Below are 21680 nucleotides of genomic sequence, written 5' to 3'. Positions count from 1 at the left end.
CCCAAATTAAGGCGGGTCAGTGGACCATTTTGACCTTTCCCTCGAATCCACAAAATAGCAAAAATATAATTGTCTCCGCTTTTGTTTTTTTTGGCAGTTTGTTGATCACTTGCTGAATGTTTTAAGCCTTTGAAAATCAAAGCATGTTCTCTGGCTGGGTATCCCTAATCAAGTCATTAATAATGTCTACCCATTCATTAGCAAACTTGACTTGGTGTCTGTGATAAAATATCATTTTGTTTATGATGTATTATGGTATTAGTTTGTTTCGGTCTCATGGGAGATCAGGTGTTAAAAGCTAGGTTTCTGCACAGAAAATGGTTCAGCTTCTTTTGATACACAAGTGCATTAGAATATAGACGGCTTAAGCCTTTTAATTCCAACACACATATCTTGCGGACTTTGTTTGAATATATGTTTGACTGGCAGCTCATTTTGAGTTTAAGGTTCACATATTTACATTTCCTTTGTCCCAGTCATTTTTTGAAAAGTATTTATCAGCCTATCTTGTCAAATAGAGTACTTCATATGAAGCTATCAGAAAGACAGAGGGGGGGAAATTCGGTATCGACCATTTTGGGGTGCTAACATTGTCTGGGCCCTAACTTTAGTGCCCGGACATCAAAATTGAGTTTTAGTGCCCCAAGAGGGAAGTGGATCGCTAAATCAAGCACTCCACTTCCTTCTTAGGGCGCTAGCGTCGGAGAATGGGGCGGAGACTTCAGCAGCGCCGCACACTGGGCCGTGCTGCGCTGCCGCGTTCAAAGGCTCCTTCCCTCCCTTAAAGGGAAGGGCCATTGCTACAGGCTCTGCAATTTAAAAAGTGCCAACTGGACCACCAAGGCAGCCGCAATCCCGCGCGATCACCCCGGCGCTCAAGCAGAGTGCCAGGCTGATCGATCGCGGGCAGGAACCCGCGAAAAAAACTAGAACAGGAAAGGTGCTTTTTTTCCCACTTACCTCGGCCACTTCGCCTTTAATCATCGCCCCCAAAGCAGCCGGCCGCCCGATGCACGCCTCCTGCAGCTGTCGGTGTTTTCGACCGGCGCTGCTGCAGGGGGCAGAAGTCAATTTTGGGTCCGGGGCGATGTGCACGGTGATGACGTTACGATCTGCAGGCGAAGGCAATCAGGATGTAACGCCGTAGCGCTGCCGCAAAACTCCCGCCGAATATGGTGGGAGTCGATGTTAGCGCCCCCCCGAGACTCCAAAAATGGTAAAAGAAAGACTATCACCTAAGGGGTAATATTCAGGGACTTTGTCTCCAGTCCAGTTTACAATGTAGTTTAGCACAGCAGCTGTGTGTTGTGTGTTATTTTCCATCTTCCAAACAGATAGTGAGCTAATGATTACTGAAAATCTACAGTGTGCCATTGTTTCTGGTCACTTATCCATTTACTTTTTAACAAATCTGTTTGGTAGTTTATAATCAATGCCACAGTCTACTGAAACGTCTATTCTACCGCCTTCTGAAATCAAGGAAGATCACATGAGCGCATGTGGCATAGCCATTAAGCTGAAATCCAGTAACAAGAGTTTTGGGTTCAATCCCTGGGCTTGCTACAAAGTATGTAGGTTTGACAGGTAAAGGCACACTGTCGCAAGTTTCAGGTCTGCCTTGGATATCTAACTCCCCTATTGGAGTGTGGGTGTTAAGGAAACATCTCTGACTGTTCTCAAATTGAATGGGGGCCGGGGACAAGACCCGCACGGTGTCAGTTTCAAATAGACTGAGGTATGACATTCCACAATTTTGCCCATCTGGCTTTGAAACATATTTTCATCGCTTGCAGTCTTTGGCTTCTTTTAAACAACCTGTGCAAATTCAGTTTGTTTTAAAACACAACACTCAAACATAACTCAATTCCAAAATCCTTCCTTGATTAAAAAATCAAAAATCCCAAAGCTGACTCAGACTCTGGACCATAAGGTGTAAGCAAATGTCTAAGCCAGAGAAAAATATCTAAAGTGAAAATCCAAAAATGCAGCAGTGCCTTCCCAGTGTGGGTTCTTTGCACTTGTGATGTGCCAAGCAATGTTTGAACCGCGGGAATGCAATTTTAGTTCCAGTTTGGAGGACCAATTTGACGTTCACATAATGGAGTATATGCTTTCTAGTAAGAATTGGTAGCTTGTTAGATAGAAGGGAAAAAGAGTCAGATGAAATTCGAAAAACAGCTTAAGCAAGAACTTGGGATAAAGATGAAGGACTAACATGTTCTTATGCCAAAGAAGGGAGTTTCAGTAAACAGTAACAAAGCACACCAACTCTTTTCCAAGATCAGGACCAAGTGTTAAAACAGTTTTCTAGGACAGCAGCATTTAAAGCATCAATTTAAGACAATATGGGCGAGAAAGTCATATACTTAGCACCACCTGTTAGTGCCAGCGATTCTCGAAAAAATGGTGGCCGCCGCTCTTGCACCAGCTGGAGACGGTCCCCATGGCGGCCGCCATGGAAGTGGGCCCTTTTGCGTTGCTGGTAACCGACAGTGCCCTGTAAAATAAATGGTGGCAGGGTGACGGCAGTCGGTGTGCAACGCCGACTTAACGTCACCTACGCAAACTTCAACCCTAGCGCTGGGTCCCAAGCACGCCAGGTTAACCTGGCATAGAAGCAGGCTGACAGTGGCAATGTCTGAAGCTATTAAAGGGACACACATCAATCAGATAAGTTTGAATGGAAGGGTTTGGCCTTGGTTTTTTTGATTTTATTAAAGTGGTGGCTTGCTGCAATATATGTAAAAAGTTTTTTTTTAAGTGTTTGGGGAGTGCTGCTGGACGCTTGCAAGGGCTCAGATGGTAATTGAACACCTTTGAGAAGACAGAACATGCTGCAAATACTCAGCAGGTCATGCTACATCCATGGTGTTCATGTCTCAGGTCGACATGCTGCCTGACCAACTGAGTATTTGCAGCATTTTATGCTGTCATTTCACATTTACAGCACCCGATTGCAGAGGGAAGAGGAAGATGCAGAAGAGGAGGAAGCAGATGGAAGGATGCATCCCAGACAGCCCCTTTGTGTCTGGGATATCTGGGATGGAATCATCCGCCTGCAGTCCCACTGGCTGGGCAGGCTACCTCTTGTTGACCCACTGGCTGGGCAGGCTGCATTTATTGGGTGTGTGAAATGAGGAAGACAAGGGTGGAGTTGTGCTGATGAGAGGGCAGAAAAACTAGAGGTGCATGTCAGAATGGGGGATAACATACGAGGATACCCACATCTTGTATCGCTTAGCGCTGCAGCCATTTCGGGCAGCGGTTAACGGCAGTTGGCAATGACCAATTTTCCCCCCTATAACCCTGTAGTTGCCTCCTTCTAGTGAGGGCTACAAAATCCAATTTTGGGGAATGGAAGGATATAGTACGATTCCACTGATGGATCACAAAAACAAAACAAGTTTAGACTGATCAATGGGGATGCGTGGCCTTCATGCACAGTGGTAGTTTAGATGTGCTATCAGGTGGTCACATTGACGTGGCCTGAGCTTATCACTTTCACACAATCTAACATAGAAAGAAAAATACAGTCATTGAGAATTTTCTTTGTTTATTCATGTGGGCCTCGTCAGCGTGGCCAGCATTTATTGTCCATCCCTGGTTGGAGTCACATATAGGTCAGGCTGGGTAAGGACGTCAGGTTTTCTTCCCTAAAAGATTAGTGAACCTGTTGAGTTTTTAACTACAATCCAGCACTTTTGCTGGTAGCAGCTCTTTTTAGATTTCCAGAATTGAAAAAAAAAATTCAAAATCTCAAACTGCCATGGTGGGATTTGAACTCTCAGTCTCTGGATTATTAGTTCAGGCCTCTGGATTACTAGTCCTGTAGCATTACGCCAACGCTACTGTACCTCGACAAGATTCATATTTAATTCCCTCTACTCTGCCATGTTCCTCACCCCCATCCTGTTCTGCTGTTGGGAGCTCCGAGTGAAGGCCAGCTGCTTCCTTCCAGTAGGGAAGAGAGGGAAAGATCCCCTGCAAGCTGAGAACATTGATGGTGGTCTGGCAGCAAGGCCTGTACTCTTTGTTGTAGAAGCTGCATGTCCCAGGGAGGTTGAAAGAGATGGAAAAATGGTGATTTCATGCGGTCAAAACAGGAAAAAGGTTCCCTCTAGTTTTTCCTGATTAAGCTGACCAGCTACTTACAGAATATGACAAATGAAGATAGATAATCTACTTTTAGGTACAATAATCCTTGTCTGAATTAAGTTATTCAGCATTTCCCCATCCTCCTCCCTCTGAACTTTTCAGTGGGGTTAACAGTTTCAGGTTAAAATATGTTTATTCAGTTTATTATCTTTAATTCATGTAAAAATCATTTTTAAAGAGGATAAGAGGGATAAAAATCCATGTGCTCGCATGTATAGTAGTATGGCAAAGCCCCCTTGTTCCATCACCCCAATAGACAATGGGCCGTATATTCCGATCCCTACGGGTGTGTACGCGCCGGTTTCAGGCATTTCAGAATGCTCTTGACAGATCGAACACCTGCCCTGGAGAAGGGCCTCTGCAGGTGGAGAGTTCCGCTTTCTGCAGAACCTCCGCCCGCAGAAAACCCTTAGAAATCTTACACCTGGTAAAAGCAGGCGTAAGGCCTACTTTTACCAGCATAAGATTTGAAAAAAAGTTTAAAAAAATTTATACTCATTTATCATTTAAAAATACTTTTTTTTAAAAGTTTATTTTTAGCCTCGTAAAAAACTCTTTTTTTCAAAAAAAGTTTTAAAATATTTAATTTATTGTAATTTCAACTAAATTTAAAAATGTGATTAAATTTTTTTTTAATTTAATGTTTTAAAGTGATTTTGGGGTGATCTCCATTCATATATTTGACTGGTCTATCTGTCAAGTGTATGAAGGGAGATTTCCTTCTTTGATTGGCTCCCCATGGCCCATGTGATCCTAGGGACGCTTGCAAACTGCATGCGCCTCTGGGATACGTGGGCCCTGCACATTTCGAGTTTGGAGACCCAGGATCGGAAGTAGACGCACCTCGGGAGCCCTCAGGTAGATTTTTTCCAGATCGGAGGCCTCCGCACACAGGAAGCCTCCGATCGGAAAATACGGCCCAATGTGTGCTGAATTTATTAGATGTGGTTAGTAAATGTACTATGACAATACAAATTCTAAAAATGCTTCGGTTTAATTTTCCCCCAAGTTATTTGAGCAAACTGCACCAGTGGCGGGTAAGATTATACAATAGACAATTACTGCACTGAAAAAATAGGCAAGATAAGAGATTTGTGATGTTGTGTAAAAATATAAATCCTTCACAGATACCAAGATTGAACAGAGTGAAGTCTAAGTTCAATAACAGTAATTTTTATATTACATGAAGCCAGAATCTGAATGCTTTGCTCTCTCCACCAGCTGATATGCAATTTGAATACAAGTGGTTGTCCAATTTAGACTTGGAATTATAGATTTCAGCTGAGGCCGTCACAACCCCTCTTCTATATCCCAGTGACTGCTTTGTTCGGGATATTATGTTGCTTCTTTGGAATTCCCATTCGAGAGGTGCTGAAGCAGCCATTGAATCTCATGCATTGGCCAACAGCAACAGTCCTGTTATAGTACAGAAACAGTCGACAGAAAGGCCTGAAGGAGGAACGAGAGACTTGAGTCAGTCTCACCACTGCACCCCATGAAATGATCTCTACATTGATCGAGATGATTGTACTGCCCTGCCCTGCCCTGCCCCAAGGACTAAAAGGGCATTTCACATAATAACTTTCCATCACAACAGAAATTATTCCACAAGAAAATGCAGCATAGTTTTCAATTTTAAATTATATTAACAATGTTTAAAATCTTTGTTGTATTAATATAATGATGCAGTTCTCTGTTTAACATTTTCTGATGTCACTGGCTCAGGTAACCTGTATCTCTCACTCATGAGTAATAAGGTCATCGTCACTAGTAATATCTAAAGCCGTATGATACAGACCCCTCGTACAATATCCTCTCAACACAATTTCAGTTGAGCCAAAGTTCCCTTCTTTCGGTTCCGAGATAATGTCCACCTTCGCTAGGGAATTACGGATTCCTATGGCTTACGTCACTTTCTATTGATTTAAAATAGCAAAGCCATCAAAATTGAATGGATTTTCCTAGTGGCTTCTCAGGTCATGTCAGGACGGAAGTGGCTTCCTCAATTGCAACATTTTATTTTGAAGTAGAAGATTGCAACTTTTTGCTGCTCCCACCATAAGCTGGTACTTAGTAAATTTTACTTTTTGGTTGCAATATTTTCCATACTTGCTGATCTAAAAAGAACAGGTTAACAAATCTCAATGAAAATGCAAGAGACATAATGATTTAAGAGCACTTTATTGTTCTTTGAGGCTACTTTAAGTACAAAAAGTGGCCTGTCAAAAGCTTTTTTTCCATTTTGGGTGAAACAAGGCCGCAAACAAGAGGGATAGAGTTCAAATTTACAAACGGAAACTAACAGTAAGTACACTGTAGATATTTCTGCTCTCTGTAGTAACGAAAGTTGTAGACAAACCTGGTCTATACATTTTAGAACGTTTTTGCAGTCTCCACAAAATTTATAATTAGTCCACAATCCCTGGATTGTTGTTTGTATTCTTGTTCAGTTGTCTCACATTAAAAAAACAGCCAAGTAACCAGACGCATAGAGTCCACAGACAGCATCTACAGCCTTCTCCCATTATAATGCTCAGTAGCCTGTAGCAGTAATGAACTAGTGGCTATTAATGCTAATGCAGTGTTTCCATAGATAACTGTGTTCCTGCACTTTTTACCTTATAACAGACAAATCTACACCAAACAAAAAAGATCAACTTTTTTCTCCAAACAAAAAAAACTGCATGATTACAACAAAAAGGACAGGGAAAATTAAATAGCTACATATCATTAACAAATTAATTGTTCCTCAAAAAATACCTACGAATTTTTTTTGTACATTCTTTACGCACAGCGTAATGATGGTCTTATAGTTACCTATATAAAAAGTGTTCATTTAGTGATTTTCCTACAGAGTAGGGTACTGAATGCCAAAGCAGACAAGCGGTAACTACCCAGTAAGGTGGCGATGAAATGTGTATGGTTTTACTGGGATGACGGAATGTATGGGCATGTGTGACTTTCTCAAAGGCAAAGGCTAAATTGGGAAGCTATTAAGCATTACACAGCTGCTTTCTGTACCTCTGCCTCTAGTTGTAGTAGTAGCTATTAATTCAGCAAACAAAATAGCATTATACTATTGGAGGAATGTACACCTTGGCACAGGACTAGAGTAAGCATAAAAAAAATTGTACTCTGCAAGCCATGACAATCTGCATTACCACATTAAAGCCAAGCCAAGTATTTTTTTGTTTCAAATAAAGTAATGACTTGTTTAACTGTAAATCTCAGTTTGATTTTACAGACATTATGGGAGCGACTGTTTATTACTTTATTAAGCAGGTTGTATTTGTTATGCATTGATTATTCAGTCATGCACAAAAGCTATTGCCGCCTGTACCATGGAATTTATAATCTATTGAATATTATATGCGGGCCTTTCCTGAGGCTATCCTCTTTTGCTGGCTTCTACCAGTGTGAATACATGCTTAAATGTCATTGAGTAAAACTGTACCAGCAGTAAGTATCTAGGACTGTTATTGATGAAAATAAACTACAATTCTGAAGAAAAAGCTCTAGTATTAATTTTCGTTACGCCTATACAATATAGATACCAGCTATTTTTAAAAATCATGCAGCTACTTTAATAGAAGCACTATTGACCTTCATATCTCAAATCTATTTCAACAAGCTGACAAATACAGATGAAGGGTGTAGGAAAACAAAATGCCCGTGTTCTTTGAAAAAAAAATGCAGTCCAGTTGTGAGCACCAAGCACAAAATGTAATCTGAAGCTAAAGAAAGGCTTATACCTGTATGAGACTTTCCCTTCCAAAGCTGTTTTGCCTCTGTAAAGCGCAATACACATCATACTAAGCCCTCATTGTCAGCAGTCTGCCATCTAACAAAACAAGAAAATCTGATGTAAAGTTGACAAGCAACCTCACCACTCCCCAATAGTGCAAATCAGACATACAGTTCTTTTCAAGTATATAAACATACAAAATTACATAACAGAAAAGCAATGTAAGCAAACCACACAAACTCTAGTCAAAGGAACTAGCAGAGGCCAAAGCGTTTGGGTCAACCAATCCTAACATGGCTTTTTGGGGCAGCAGAATTGCATCAGAGGTTTCTTTGGTAACTGAGGCAGGAGATTAGGATGCTACATCATACAATTTATATGAATAGTTCCTGCTATTTTTTTTTAGGGCACCCTTTTGCAAATGCTAAGCAAATACACAAAAGTGTCTAGTTAAAAAAAATCCCCCTCCCCATTTATTTAGCAGTGTTCAAGCTCAGTCAAACCATGCATTTCACTCAGCACAGAATGCAACGTGGTCCACTCCTCATGAAACGACCGAAGGGGAGTGATTGTGATTGACCATGTGGGATGAAGGCGAGGACTGTCCCCTTCTTGAACCAGAATCAGGGCTGCTAGAAACTCCATCTTTGGCAGCCTTGATTTGAAGCCATGTTTCTCCAAGAGCTTTGGCAAAGTGATCATCGACTGATCCTGTGATGGAAACCGAATTCGTCACAGGCTCTGGCTGTTTGTACTTCTCTCCAAGGCTTCGGCGAAAGTGTTCTTCCACAACAGGATCACAAGTTGTAGCAGTAGTTATGGAGGCTGTAAAAAAGATCACAATTTAAAAGGCGGTGGTGGGGAGGGGGTAAATCATGCCAGATTAAAGTAACATTGTCTCAAATTTTGTTCCCATTATCAGAACAGAAAAATAATTCCCAAATCACTTAAAACAAAACTGGATTAAAATGAAAGTATCTATCATGGCCACTTAAATCCCACACACTCTCTATCTAGTTCACACAAAAGTAGTCACTCATTACAAATGATGTGCGGTTACGGAATGGCAGCGAGTACTCCATTACAAACAGCACAGTAACAAAGCCCATCTTCCAACGGTTGATCACAAATAGATTCTCTTGTTCCACCCAAACTAGCAGAGCTTTGATGTTATTTGTGATCATAATTTGAGCTGAATTCCCCAACTAAGAAAGAACAAATCTGAGGGGAATAGGAGAGTACATTAAATCTAGTCCCTCTCTCCATGCGGGTATCTCCTCTGAGTGGCTCCCATTACATTGCATTGGGATCAGCATGTTTCCTGGCCCCAGGTGGTGATCCACACTGAACATACAAGAGCTGGTTGCATATGTTGCTTGCACAGGCATTTGTAAGCCAAAAGACTCAAGTTGGTGGCTCTTCTGTAAGCTCCAACTCACTCCAGCCTACACTCACTGTCTGGGGCTCACACATGAAGATTGGACACTTGTGTGAATTAACAGAAAGCTGCTGTGTAATCATACTTCAAAAAGAGTCATTCCCATCAGAACAGAAGAGAGGGAAAATGGGGGGAAAACTAAAAAACAGCCCAATCAGTAGTTGAAACCTATAATCAGCATTAGAGAACAGGGTCCCCTTTCCTATAAACTTGTTTGGAACACACACACAAAAAAGAGAGATAAATGCACACAATGGCAGATCTCCCATGGCACTGCTCAATCAGCTGGAGGTTACACCATTTTGTAATAATGTGGTGTTGCCACACAACATACAATATATTAAGGCTCCTGATTTATGGTGATTCTGAAATCATAAACTGTTTTTTTTTTTTTTTAAAAACAAGGTGCTGTGGGATTTTGGGATCAAATTCCATGGCTGTCCATTTGTCCGTGAAAACTAAGTCAGAGAACTTGATTATATATTTCTTTACCCATGTATTCAATTTTATCTCAACCTTTTCGAAAGCCCAGTTCTACTTAATAGAAGTGGTCCACAAGGCATTTGCATTCCGACAGCAGGTTGGGGGTAGGTGCCCGGTGTCTAACAGCACTGAGTAAAAGGGGACAGGGACCTGTGAACTTGAGGAAGAACAGGGAAGAGATCCTGGGCTTTGGTAACATCAGGTGGTAGGTCTTGGAGGTTTGGCAGAACTAAGGAAGGAGTTCAAAAGAATTTGCAGTATTAGACAGGCGATTCTGGCATTTGGAAGCACTGCAGTGGGGCTCAAGAGCAGAGAGGGTGGAACCTGGGCTTTTGTAGCACAGAGATGTTGGATTTTGACAGCACTGGAGTGTAGTAACTGCAACAACAGGCTGTTGACACCAGACTGTTACTGAGGGCAGCTTTTCCTGGGCTAACCTCACCAATCACCGACCACCTCCCACCCCCCAAACAATGCTGCCAGACCCGGCTGTCCCATTGCCCCTGGGGGAGAACAGAGAAGAGTTAGCATGTCTGTGAAGTGTGGGATGGAAAATCCCAGGATTTGGCAGCACTGGGGAGGTGGGGGGAGGCGGTGAAGAGGAAGTTATTTACTAATACTGGGGGAAGGAGGTGGGGAGGTCAGAAGGGGTTGAAAGCACTGAGAGAATGGTTCTACAAGGGGGAAATGAGGCAGCCAGGTCTGGCAACATTGGTTATTGGGGGGAGGGAGGCGGGGAATGAGTGGTTTGAGCTCAGCAAGGTTGGCCTAGGATAATCTGACTCCAACAACATGTAGTCCCATACCCAACACACTTCATCCTGCAGGCAGGTTTTTTTAAGCGTCAAATGTGCTTTATACAAAACAACTTGCCTTTATATAGCGCCTTTAACATCGTAAAATGTCCCAAGGCGCTTCACAGGAGTGCTATCAAACAAAATGTGACACCAAGCCATGCGAGGAGATATTAGGACAGGTGACCAGAAGTTTGGTCTAAGAGACAGGTTTTAAGGATTATCTTAAAAGAGGAGGGAGAGGATTAGGGAGGGAATTCCACAGCTTAGGGCCGAGGCAACTGAAGGTACGTCAGTGGTGAGGCGAAGGAAACAGGAGATGCGCAAGAGGCCAGAGTCTGAGGGTTGTAGAGCTAGCGGAGGTTACAGATAGGGAGGGGCAAGGCCATAGTGGATTTGATATCCCCCCTCCCATCCATGTAATTGATTCAGGTTCTGCTCTTGTTTATTACAAGATTTTGATTGCATCTTAGTTATCATCTCTCTTTCTACACAGACATACACCTAATGCAGTAAAATTCATATGACTTTGCACATTTCCTGTTGTCACATTTACTTTTTGTCAGGATTGTCATGCATTGTGACACTTAGCAATGAGAGTAATGCCTGTTTCTATTATTTTTAATCTACCCTCCCAATACGAGATGGCACAAGCCATTTTTATTTTTACCCAATTTATTTCTTCTGTACTGGTGAGTATTATTTTTAGATTAATATATTTATTTTCATAGATTTTTCCTTCTGTATAGCTAACTTAATGTCCGTTTACTTCCAGGCCTTTTTCCACCCCCATTTTTAGTCAGCCCCGACTCCCATTCCCCCTTCCTGACCAGAGGCCCGCAGCGCCTGTGGGCTCCAATCCCAAGACCCAAGGTGTCTGCTGGCTCACATGACTGCTCCTCGATCCTAGGCTCACAAACCCCACCTCCCGTCTCCCTCTGGTTAGACTCAGGGCCTCCTGCCCTTGCTGTCTAATCTTCATTGGCTGTTGCCACGGTTAACAGAAATGCCGGCCCACTGCTTCTCACTCCCCTGAAAATCAGACATCGGAAACACGAGGCAACGGGCCAGCATTTCAAAAATGAAGGGCGTCTAAAGCTGCAGAGTTCATTCAGCAGGGCCAGGAAACTAAAATGCTGAGCTGGGTCAAGAGGCCACCAGTGCAGCATTTCAAAAGACAGAAGATCAACATTGTAGGGAAATTTTTAAAAAGTTATTTTCTTTATATATATTGTTAAAGCTTACTTTCAACAACAAAAATAACAAGCTCTTCCCCAATTAAAATGTTACGTTGCCCTGGCAGTCTCTCCCACCATGTTCCCATCTGCACTTTACACCAGGTTCTGCCCCAGTAAATGCCTGCTGCCCTCCACCCCAATCCTTCCAGGCATCAACTTCAGCATGTGCAGCTGCTCCATCAGCTCTTTCCCACAGAGGAGGATGTTCTGGTGGTGCTGGCAGTCTTTCTCCCAGTTGGACCCTCTGCCTTGCCAGTTCTGCCCCACTGCAGCTTCTGATTTGTGTCGGCTCCCCTCTGCTTACCACCCAAAATTTTAAATCGAGCCTTGCTTTTCCAGCTCCACCCCACTAGAATACCTGCCATGCTCACTCCTGACGGTCCTTCCGCCCGAATGGTTCTACTCACTTCTGCCTACCTCTCAAATTTTAAATTGCCAGTCGCCCCCCCGGCTCCATTTTACAAACACCAACCGTTGTAAAATCCAACTTGCAGCTCTCAATAGCGCCATTCCCTTTTGCCACACTGCCCATTACTTCCCACTGGAAGGAATGTAGAGAGAATCAGAAGAACACAGGAAAGAAGCAAAAGGGAAAACAAATGCAGCTGGGGTGCAGGTGGAGAAAGAGAGCTGTAGAGAGAGCACAAGAGCGAGTAAGCAGGCAATGTAACAGAGGCAACAGACCATGTCCTCCAGCTCACTGCATGCAACTCCACAAGAGAACTACTAATGTGTATAATATATCTATATTAAAAATCTTACTAATGCACGCACTTACGGTCAACCTTTCCATTATATATTCCTATATCCATATATACAGGAAACTCTCGTTTAAACTGCACCTAAATATCCGGAATTCTCTATTCACCGGCAAAATTCATACTCCGAAAACACCTCAATAACCGGAAATGTTGCCGTGTCCGAGTCTCCAGCGGTGGCCGAGTTAGTCAGTGGGGGTAGTTCTCCAAACTGCCACTACTCGGCTTCTTGGCGCTGTCAGAAGTCCGAACACCTCAATAACAGGAGTCGGACTCTTTGTTTGTTAAAAATAGCCTCAGTAGATAACCCTCTCCGTCATCCGGAATTTTTGGTCAACCAGCACCATCCCGGTCCCGTCGGTGCCGGATACCAGAGAGTTTCCTGTAGTGGAAACTGTATTGTAAGCTTGCTATACTGTAATTACACTCTTCTACCAATGGAGACACTGCAGCATCACCAGTGACAGGAGGATGTAGGGTGACAGGTTTACATATATATATACCATTGGAAATATAAAATTGAAGGTCAAAACATGGGAGTTTAAAATGAGGACGGAATTAAGTCTACATGCCCTTTTCCAATTATCTGACACCCTTGAATGGCCGCTTCGCCTGGAGACTACACTTGGTCTTGATTCCTTGTGTGCAGCATCACAGGACAACAACTAGTATATATAAAAAGTTAAATATATACTGTCCATGCTTAACTCAGTCACCTCATTCAAATTACTAGACAATTCAAAACTTTTATAAAGAAATTTAAAATTAACAGGAATACACTATTTTATATATATTACATATTTATTATTTATAAAATTAGAAAATTGTTAAAAGGGGTTCTAGTTCCCTTAGTGCAATAAAAGGCAAGATATTCTGACAATGTTATAAATGGCACGGACCATTTAACTTCCTTCACAGCATCTTATTTTGTAAAGCCATTTATGAGCTTTAATTCTCAAAGAAATGGTATTTAATAATATTTATCATAACTGTACCAGACGGGATTTTTTTTTTTTTTTTTTTTTTAAATGACCAATTTGCCTTGCCTCATCTGTGAGAAGGTTTAAAGTCTGCACACCGGACACAACTCAGCACCAGTAAGATCAGGATTTCCTCATTTATCCAGATTTTCTGGTTGAAGCTGAAGTAAACTGCTGATGGAACTAGAACAGAAGTTTGTTTTGGATCCAACCCAAACACTTTTATACTTTGGCCTGCAACTCCACCAGCACCAGCTTTATGTCAGAAAAATTGAAATGGAGAAGCTAGGTTGAAAGCTGACTGCGGGAAGAGTTACCTGTATCAAGTATGTGTAGAACATGACTGCTGTGTTTTTTGCCGTTGTAGATTGATGGTAGTCTGTCCCATAACTCTGGGTTTTATGGAATATAACCACCGCCTGTTTTGCTGCGATCACTCCAAGTTAACAATTCAATGTTCTTGTAATAAACAACCAGTTGTTTTCTTAATTAAATCTCAAGTAACCTTTATCCTAATCGGGAACAAGTACAGGAAACTCTTTTTTTATCCGGCACCAACGGGACCGGCGTGGTGCCGGTTTATCAAAAAGTCCGGATTACAGAGAGATATAATAAAAGGTATGAGTGCCCCGTACACAGCAACAGATCCAGGCTTCCCTGTTGCTTAGCAACAGGTGCAGGAACCCTGGCCACAAGATCCAGGCATCCCTGTTGCTTAGCAACAGGTGCAGGAACCCTGTTACACAGCCACAGATCCAGGAACGGCCACTAATATGAAGTAAAACTTACTTGAACCTACTCCTGAATTTTGCCGGTTAACAGAGATTTCCGGTTATTTAGGTGCCGGTAAATCGAGAGTTTCCTGTATCTTGCATTTACCCAGATTATGTCGACAGGATCCCTTTCTTCGAATGCAAAATCAGGTAAAATCAGTGAGAAACCCAAAATATAAATTAGATTTAGAGGAGCCCATGGCAAAAGCAGTAAAATGTTCAAATTGCCCACCCACCTATTAAAAATTAGGTTCTTAGACCGAAGATATTACACAATGAATTGGAAAAGGGAAAACTGAAATGGGAGAAGGACACATGCAATAGAATGAGAGGGGAGGGAAAAGGAAGAAGTGGTGATTGTGGCCGAGTATAAAAGGAGACACTTTGTGGGGTGGGGGTGGTTCTTAGAGTGTGTGACTCCAAATGAGAAATGTACAGTGCCAGCAACATTGAGAGAGAAGGCATTTCCCTCTTTCACCAGCTATGAGGGTTTTTTTTTTGGGGGGGGGGGGGGGGGGGGGGGGGGGAGGAAGCAGGTGCTATTCATACTAGTGACGTTACAAGGCATTTGATCATTGCTACAGTAGCACCATGTTCCAGGTAACTGGATACAGTCAGTCTGTGCGATAGGATGGCATTTGCCTCCTTTTTCTGTAATTAACAGCTGCATACAATTAGTGGCACTCACCAGTACAAGTTGCCAATTTGAAAAACTATACGTGAAACAAGCAGTTAACATTTTCTTCACAAGGGTGGAAGCACTTAGTAGAAAAATGATTTCCTGATAATGTTTTAAATTGTACTTCAATTTCGATGAGAGCACCATTTTATTTCTTCAGTGGGTGTGTTGAAACAACAGTGCAAACTGAAAGCCACAGGAGAAATATGAAAGATCTTTTCTCATGACCTACATTGGCTTCAGTTGAAGCCCAGTTGCAATGGGCCCGCTTTGTTAATTCACATGCACTTGGCACTACAATCCCATATTGTCGCCAGTTGTTGGGTCTATTCAGAATCCGAGTTTGCCATGTAACGCGTATCAAGCTGCATTCCCTACATACAGTAACCACTAGATTTCATAGAGAAGTGCAGAAAGGTTTTGTGAACCGAGCCAAACATAAGAGATCTATACCAACTTAGTAATGCAAAACTTAGAAAGTTTAGCTCAAAAAAAAACTTGGTTCACTTCTGTTCATGTGAGGCCCCTTTACTTGACGAGCAAGTGCTGACATGATCAAGGGAAAGCTGCACAGATGGCAAGTACTGTATTTTTAAAAATAAAAACACAGGGCCTAAGGGCATGACTGGATTGAGTTAGAATGCTTGCATAAACATCACTGAAATGCGACTTACGATTTGAGGGTCTCCTGTAGCTTGGGGGCATTGCTGGAACACAACCACTGTGAGCAATAGGGCAATGGGAAAGGTTGCAGTTACGATTGTTACCAGATGCACATGTAATTACTGAGGGGCGATTCTGAATGGACAAAAAACAGTGCATTAGTACTATTCCAATAATCAGCCAAAGACCAAATACTTAGCAATAATAGCTAATATGAACATTTAATTACAGGAAAATTTGAAGCCCTGAATGCATTGCATTGTAATGTATTGTAGTCCAAGTTTATAAAGGGGCAGCTTTAGTATCAATGTAAATATTGACCTCGGCATTAGTTGTATGTAATTTGTTTTTTAAACAAATCCATTTGTTATTTATCATTAGCAGGACTGCTTTGTACAGTCCAGTATTCATCCATCTGATTCTGGCAAATACACTGGGGTGATGCAGGATCAGCAAGTTCCATTTGTAGCTCAAAACTGGGTTCCGCAGAGAGGTCCCAGTAGTCCCCATGGTCAGACTTGTGTTTGCCTGGGTTGGGCATTCTCAAGAATCTGTATGCTATATTCTTGCTGTGTTTTTTGGCAAGTGACAACTTGGCTCCTCACAAAATTTTGACTTTGTCGCATTATAGACTCAAGTGCATAAGCTCGGCTGACAGGGTGTGCCGCACTGTTGGAGGTGCAATCTTTCGGATGGAGGTGCAATCTTTCGGATGAGACATTGAACCCAAGGACTTCCCATTTACCAGCTCAGGTGGATCTAAGAGATGCCACAGCACAACCTAAAGAGGAGCAGGGGAGGTCTCCTGGTGTCCTGGCCAACGTTTCTCTCTGAACCAACACCACAGATTATATGGTCATTCATTCATTGTTGTTTGTGGGACCTTACTGTGCACACACTATCTGCCTCATTTACCTACTTAGCAGGGACTGCACTTCAACAGTAATCCAATAATTGTGAAGCGTTTTGGGATGTACTGAGAATGTGAAAAGAATTATAGAAATGTAAGTTCTTTACAGGAAATTATTTCTGTTGTTGTATATGAAGGACATTTTTGCAATGATACCACTTTTTCGCTTTAGTAGATAACACTTTCTTTCAGAAGCTTAGGGGAAAAATAAATTCCCAGAAAAGGTTGAAAACGACCCTTTTACTTTAATGCCAGCAGCACCTGTCGGTCTGAATAGGCTGTAGATAGTTTTCTTTTCCACTGGTCTCTCTTTTCACACTTAGAGACTGAGTTCCAGGCCATAGAAAGAAACCTCATCAATGGCATCACAAACAATGACTAGATTTTTTTAATTCCCCAAATTACCACCTGGGACCTATTGATAGGTACTTACCCCTCCCACCCCCTTGAGTCTATATGCTTTCTTTAAAGCCTTATGCTACATTTATAGTTGGAAACCAATGTTAATTTTGCGTGCCGATTTGTTCAATCAAATGTTAAAGAACAAACTTGCATTTATAGCATCTTTCAGGACCTCGGTATGTCCCTAAGCAATTCAGAACCAATGAAGCACTTTTAGTGTAGTCATTGCTGTCATGTAGGGAAACGCATCAGCCAATTTGTACACAAGTGGGTACAATGTGGTATGTGCCTTGCCCAAAGTATACTAATTTAGCAATGGTACTAGCTGTACCCAATCTGCACAGGCATTGATCTCACTACTACATTTGTGGGGCTCTTTTTTAGGCATTCTGGGCAGATACCTGAAACAGGCATCAAGCCCCAAGGAGTCCAATGCCTGTTGAAGAACCTCGTTCAGAAATTAGTCGGCAATGAGCCTGCCCCACTCAGGAATCTTCAGCAGCGCCAGCGACCATAAACTAAAAAAGGTAGGTAGTGACATTTATTTTTTTTTAATTAAAAAAATGTTCCTGAAGAGTTGGGAGGAGCAGGCGTGCTCACCCAACCCTGCAGGATTCGTGATCACCCCGCCCCCATGGCCCACTCCAAGCCCCCTCCCCCTCGCTTCCCGGAAATTACCCGAGGGCCACTACTCGGCACAACCAATGCCGGAAGCTTGCACCAAGTAAGCCATTGAGGTCCGAGAATCAATTTCAATCGACCCTCTTCATTCAGGCACCAGCTTGCTGGGCAGTGCAGAGTCTGGGCATGAAAACGTCCCAGGTCAAAGTCTGCCCCAATGTCCCAGAAACAGCAATGAGAGAAGTGGCTTGAAGATGATTTGGTAAAGTTGGTTGAGGAATAACTGCTGGCCAGGACACCGGAGAACTCCCCTACTCTTCGAAGAGTGCTGTGGGATCTTTTATGTCCACTGGAGACCGCAGACAGGGCCTCGGTTTAACAACACTTCTCAGTGCAGCATTCCCTCAATACTAATTTGTTTTGGAAAACTAATCACTTTGTATGCCTGAATTCAGCAGTGCTCAGAAAATTCTGTGGTTCGGGAGGAGGGGAAATGCAACAATATTCAATTTAAAGTCACTCACTATGTACTTACATTGGGACTGAATGTGGTAGTCAATCATGCATCATGATGCACCAAAATGACACCACTCCACCCACGTTCCACATACATGCAGAGTGAGGTAACCACGACTGACAGAGCGCATTGCAGTTTTAATGTAAACAGTGAGAATTTTTGCTTCATAAACAAGCAAACCTTTAAGTTTCAAATGAAATGGCTTGGATTCCCCTCCCTTTATATTACCATTTAAATAGCCAAATTCTAATAGAAATAATTCTGTTAACATACTGGGGAAGCTGATGCTGTGGAATCTGTCCCATTTACACTGCAGGACAGATTCCACAAACCAGCAGCGACACACAAACAACTCTACTGTTCGAAAGTCACAAATTCCCACTTTTAATTTCTATCCGTGCGCCTTCCCCAATACTAGGGAAAGGCTTGTATAAGCAGGCTACATTGCTGGATGGATAGATTGCCAGCAGCTATGAAAAAAACTTGCATTTATATAGTAACTTTCACAACCTCAATGTCCTAAAGCACTTTACAATCAGTGAGTTACTTTTGTCACTGATATTTTTGTAGAAAATCATTTACACACAAGATCCCACAAACAGTGCAGGAAACTTTCGATTAACTGGCCCCATAATAACCGGAACGCTCTATCCACCGGCAAAATTCAGGAGTCGGTTCAGGTAACTTTTTTTACTTTTAGTTACTTTTTTTTTTTTTTTTTTTAAATTGATTTGTTGCTGTGCAAGGGTGTAGCTGAAGCTGTTGCTAAGCTACAGAGACGCTTGCAACTTGTGCCGATTGTTCTGAAGCTGTTAGGGTTTGTTGCTTTATACGGAGCTCTGAGCTCCGTATCTTTTACTACAGCGTTCGGTTATCCGGAATTGTTGATGAACCGGCAACACGTCGGTCCCGTCTGTGCCGGATACCAGAAACTTTCCTGTAATAAGATTTGAGGACTAGTTAATCGGCTTTTGGTGATATTGGCTCAGGATGAATGTTGGCCAGAACAACAGAGCTCCCTGTTCTTCTTCAAAAAAAGTGGCATAGGATTTTTAAATCCATTTGAACAGGTTGTGCACCTCAGTTTAATGTCTCATCCAACAGGCAGCACCTCCGCCAATGCAGCACACCCTTAAACTGTACTGAAGAACCAGCCTAGGTTATGTCCTGGCATGGGACTTGAACCCGCAACCTTCTGACTCAGAGGTGAGAGTGCTACCAACCGAGCCAAACCAACACTATGGTGTTGGTATGGTCTCCAGAGGGAAAGTCACCTAGAGATGGGTTTCTATTGCTCTATTTTAGTGGCAGTGTTGTAACATAAGGGCCAAATGACTTTGTGTGTGACTATTTATAATTTTATTGAAAAATAGAGGTTGCATAGAGATACAGTTAATGAGGTGAGTCAATTATTCTCGACAGCAGTTGTAACAAATCTCATTAATATCCATGCAAATGTATCCGATGGACCACTGAATGACAGGACACCAGTTCAGTTTTCTGATTCTCCCACAAGGGATGTTGCCCTCCTCACGTAGACAATCTGGATATGGGGTGGCATTTCCACAGAGTAAAGATGAGTCAATTCACACACATCTACCTCAGTACATGAGCATAACAGACCTCTAACTCAAGAGTTTCAAAACAGTAGAAGAGGAAGATGTTGTAATATGTGAAACCAACCAGAAGATCAGTGTTTATACCTGCTGTCGTTCCACACCAATGTTGACTGTCCTAGTTGCATCCATGCTATTTTTGGTCAGTGCTAGAGGCTGTTCCATTGACATACTTGGTAGTCCTATGCCAGCATAGGCATGTTTGCTGAGATGGCTCATAGTTGACACTGCAGCACGTTCTATTGGGCTACGGCTTCGCTCTCTATGTTGATCTTTACGAAAATCCCCATTGACAGGTTTGGTCCTGCATAAATGGATTCTGTTAGTATTCGCTAATCACAACATTTTTAGAAAACAATTACTTCAACCTGGCGTACATGCAGCAAACCCGCGATTACTTCTCTGAAACAGAACCAGGTAGGACATGTGGAGTTTTGTATTATAGACATTGACTACTTGGATCATTCTGCCCAAGGAAGATACTAATGATTGGGGGTGGGGGGGAAAGGAAATCTATTTCAGTGTAATGCTAAAGCTAAACAAAGTCAGCAACAGGCAAATGTTAGTCAATGAATTGATTATAACAGGAATGTACTAGTAGACTACACTCATGTACATACAAATAACCTAGCAGCCCAGGTCCCCAGACAAGGACTACAACTACACATACAGTTGTGCATTTTCCAGCATTTGACTGTCAAATAACAATAAGAACTCTGTCCAATCTAATTCTGGAAATATAGAAATCAAAGGGGTACCAGTTATCAAGATCGCACCTTCCCGTTTTCTAACTTACAAGTTTATTTAAATCAACTCCTCATACTCCAATATGCCCATCCAGATACTTAATTATTTTTAATATAAATTGTTAAAAAACCAAGTCGTTTTACAAATTCTGTGTAACCAGCAAGCCCGGTTTTGTATCCAGAAATGTATATTTGATAATCGTCTTACTACGACACAGTATTTATTATATATAGCTAGCAATCGTTTTCCAGAATTTTGCCAAGCAAATAATTGATCCTGTCCTGTAACATTTTGACAACTGATTACAACACCTACAGCCCGTGGATCACTGGCACCTGTTGAAAACACCTGCCATCTTACACCTAGCTGCACCTTGTAGTTCCTGTTATATGAACAAATAGGGTGTGCAAGCAATTAGGGTTAAGTTGATTTCCCATATTTCATCTGCCGGGATGCTCTTTTCATCAGTACTAAAACACATATAAAGGTGCTGAAAAATTCTTAATTTGCCCAATTATTCCTCTCCATTTTCTACTGTTGCGATATTGCCCTCAAACCAATCGGTCTCTAGCCACCGTGTTCCCAGGCCTTGCATTACCATAAGCAACACCAGAGGAGATCAATTGGTTAATACTGAAATTTGAATCCTCCGATTTAGTTTTCCCAATGCAGGCTACTGGAGGAGAGGTGGGGTGGGGGGGGGGGAAATAGAAGAGCCACAGCTTTTGAAGGCAACTAGTGATGGGCAATAAATGTAGTCTTGCCAGCATCGCCCAAAACCAGAGCACAAATTGAACAAAATAAGAGAAAAGGATTAAGTACAGTTAATTGATTACTATATTCAGTTTGTGAATGAAAAAGTAGGTCATGTCTTTGTGACATTTCTTTAAGGAGGGTGCAACAGATTACAGTGTTTCTTAATAAAGGGGCATTTTGCTAAGTAAGCCAGGTATCCATAGTGTTAAACTTACTGAAGGGCTGTTCCCCATCACAAATGATGCTCATTGCTGTGCTGTTCTAAATGAGTTTTTAATTATTAAAACACCTGCACAGCTGAATATATTAATGTTCAATTGAACAGTGCAGTTTCCATAGACACACGTTTTTCGCGCTCAAATCAGTTTCCTCAGTTTCGATTGCTCAATGGTTTTGCGACTGTTT

General features: G+C 42.1%; 1 protein-coding gene across 5 annotated transcripts in view; it reads right to left on the bottom strand.

The window, feature by feature from the left end:
* Positions 1-21680, bottom strand: part of vgll4b (vestigial-like family member 4b) — a 148040-nt gene that overhangs the window by 8724 nt on the left and 117636 nt on the right. For 4 of the 5 annotated variants that reach the window (XM_086001767.1, XM_086001764.1, XM_086001763.1 and 1 more), the window contains 3 exons: positions 19860-20076; positions 15718-15841; positions 6321-8725 (listed from right to left, as the gene is read on the bottom strand). In XM_086001767.1, the coding sequence (XP_085857893.1) occupies positions 8445-8725; positions 15718-15841; positions 19860-20076 (622 nt within the window). In that variant the 3' untranslated portion in view covers positions 6321-8444. Of the gene's footprint in view, positions 1-6320; positions 8726-15717; positions 15842-19859; positions 20077-21680 lie in introns of those variants that run through there. The other variant, XR_015080051.1, reaches the window with a different exon arrangement.

Source organism: Somniosus microcephalus, chromosome 11 (assembly GCF_052327205.1).
Source record: "Somniosus microcephalus isolate GS21.2 chromosome 11, FLI_Smic_1.0, whole genome shotgun sequence".
NCBI lineage: Eukaryota > Metazoa > Chordata > Chondrichthyes > Squaliformes > Somniosidae > Somniosus > Somniosus microcephalus.
This window is presented reverse-complemented; position numbering and strand designations above follow the sequence as displayed.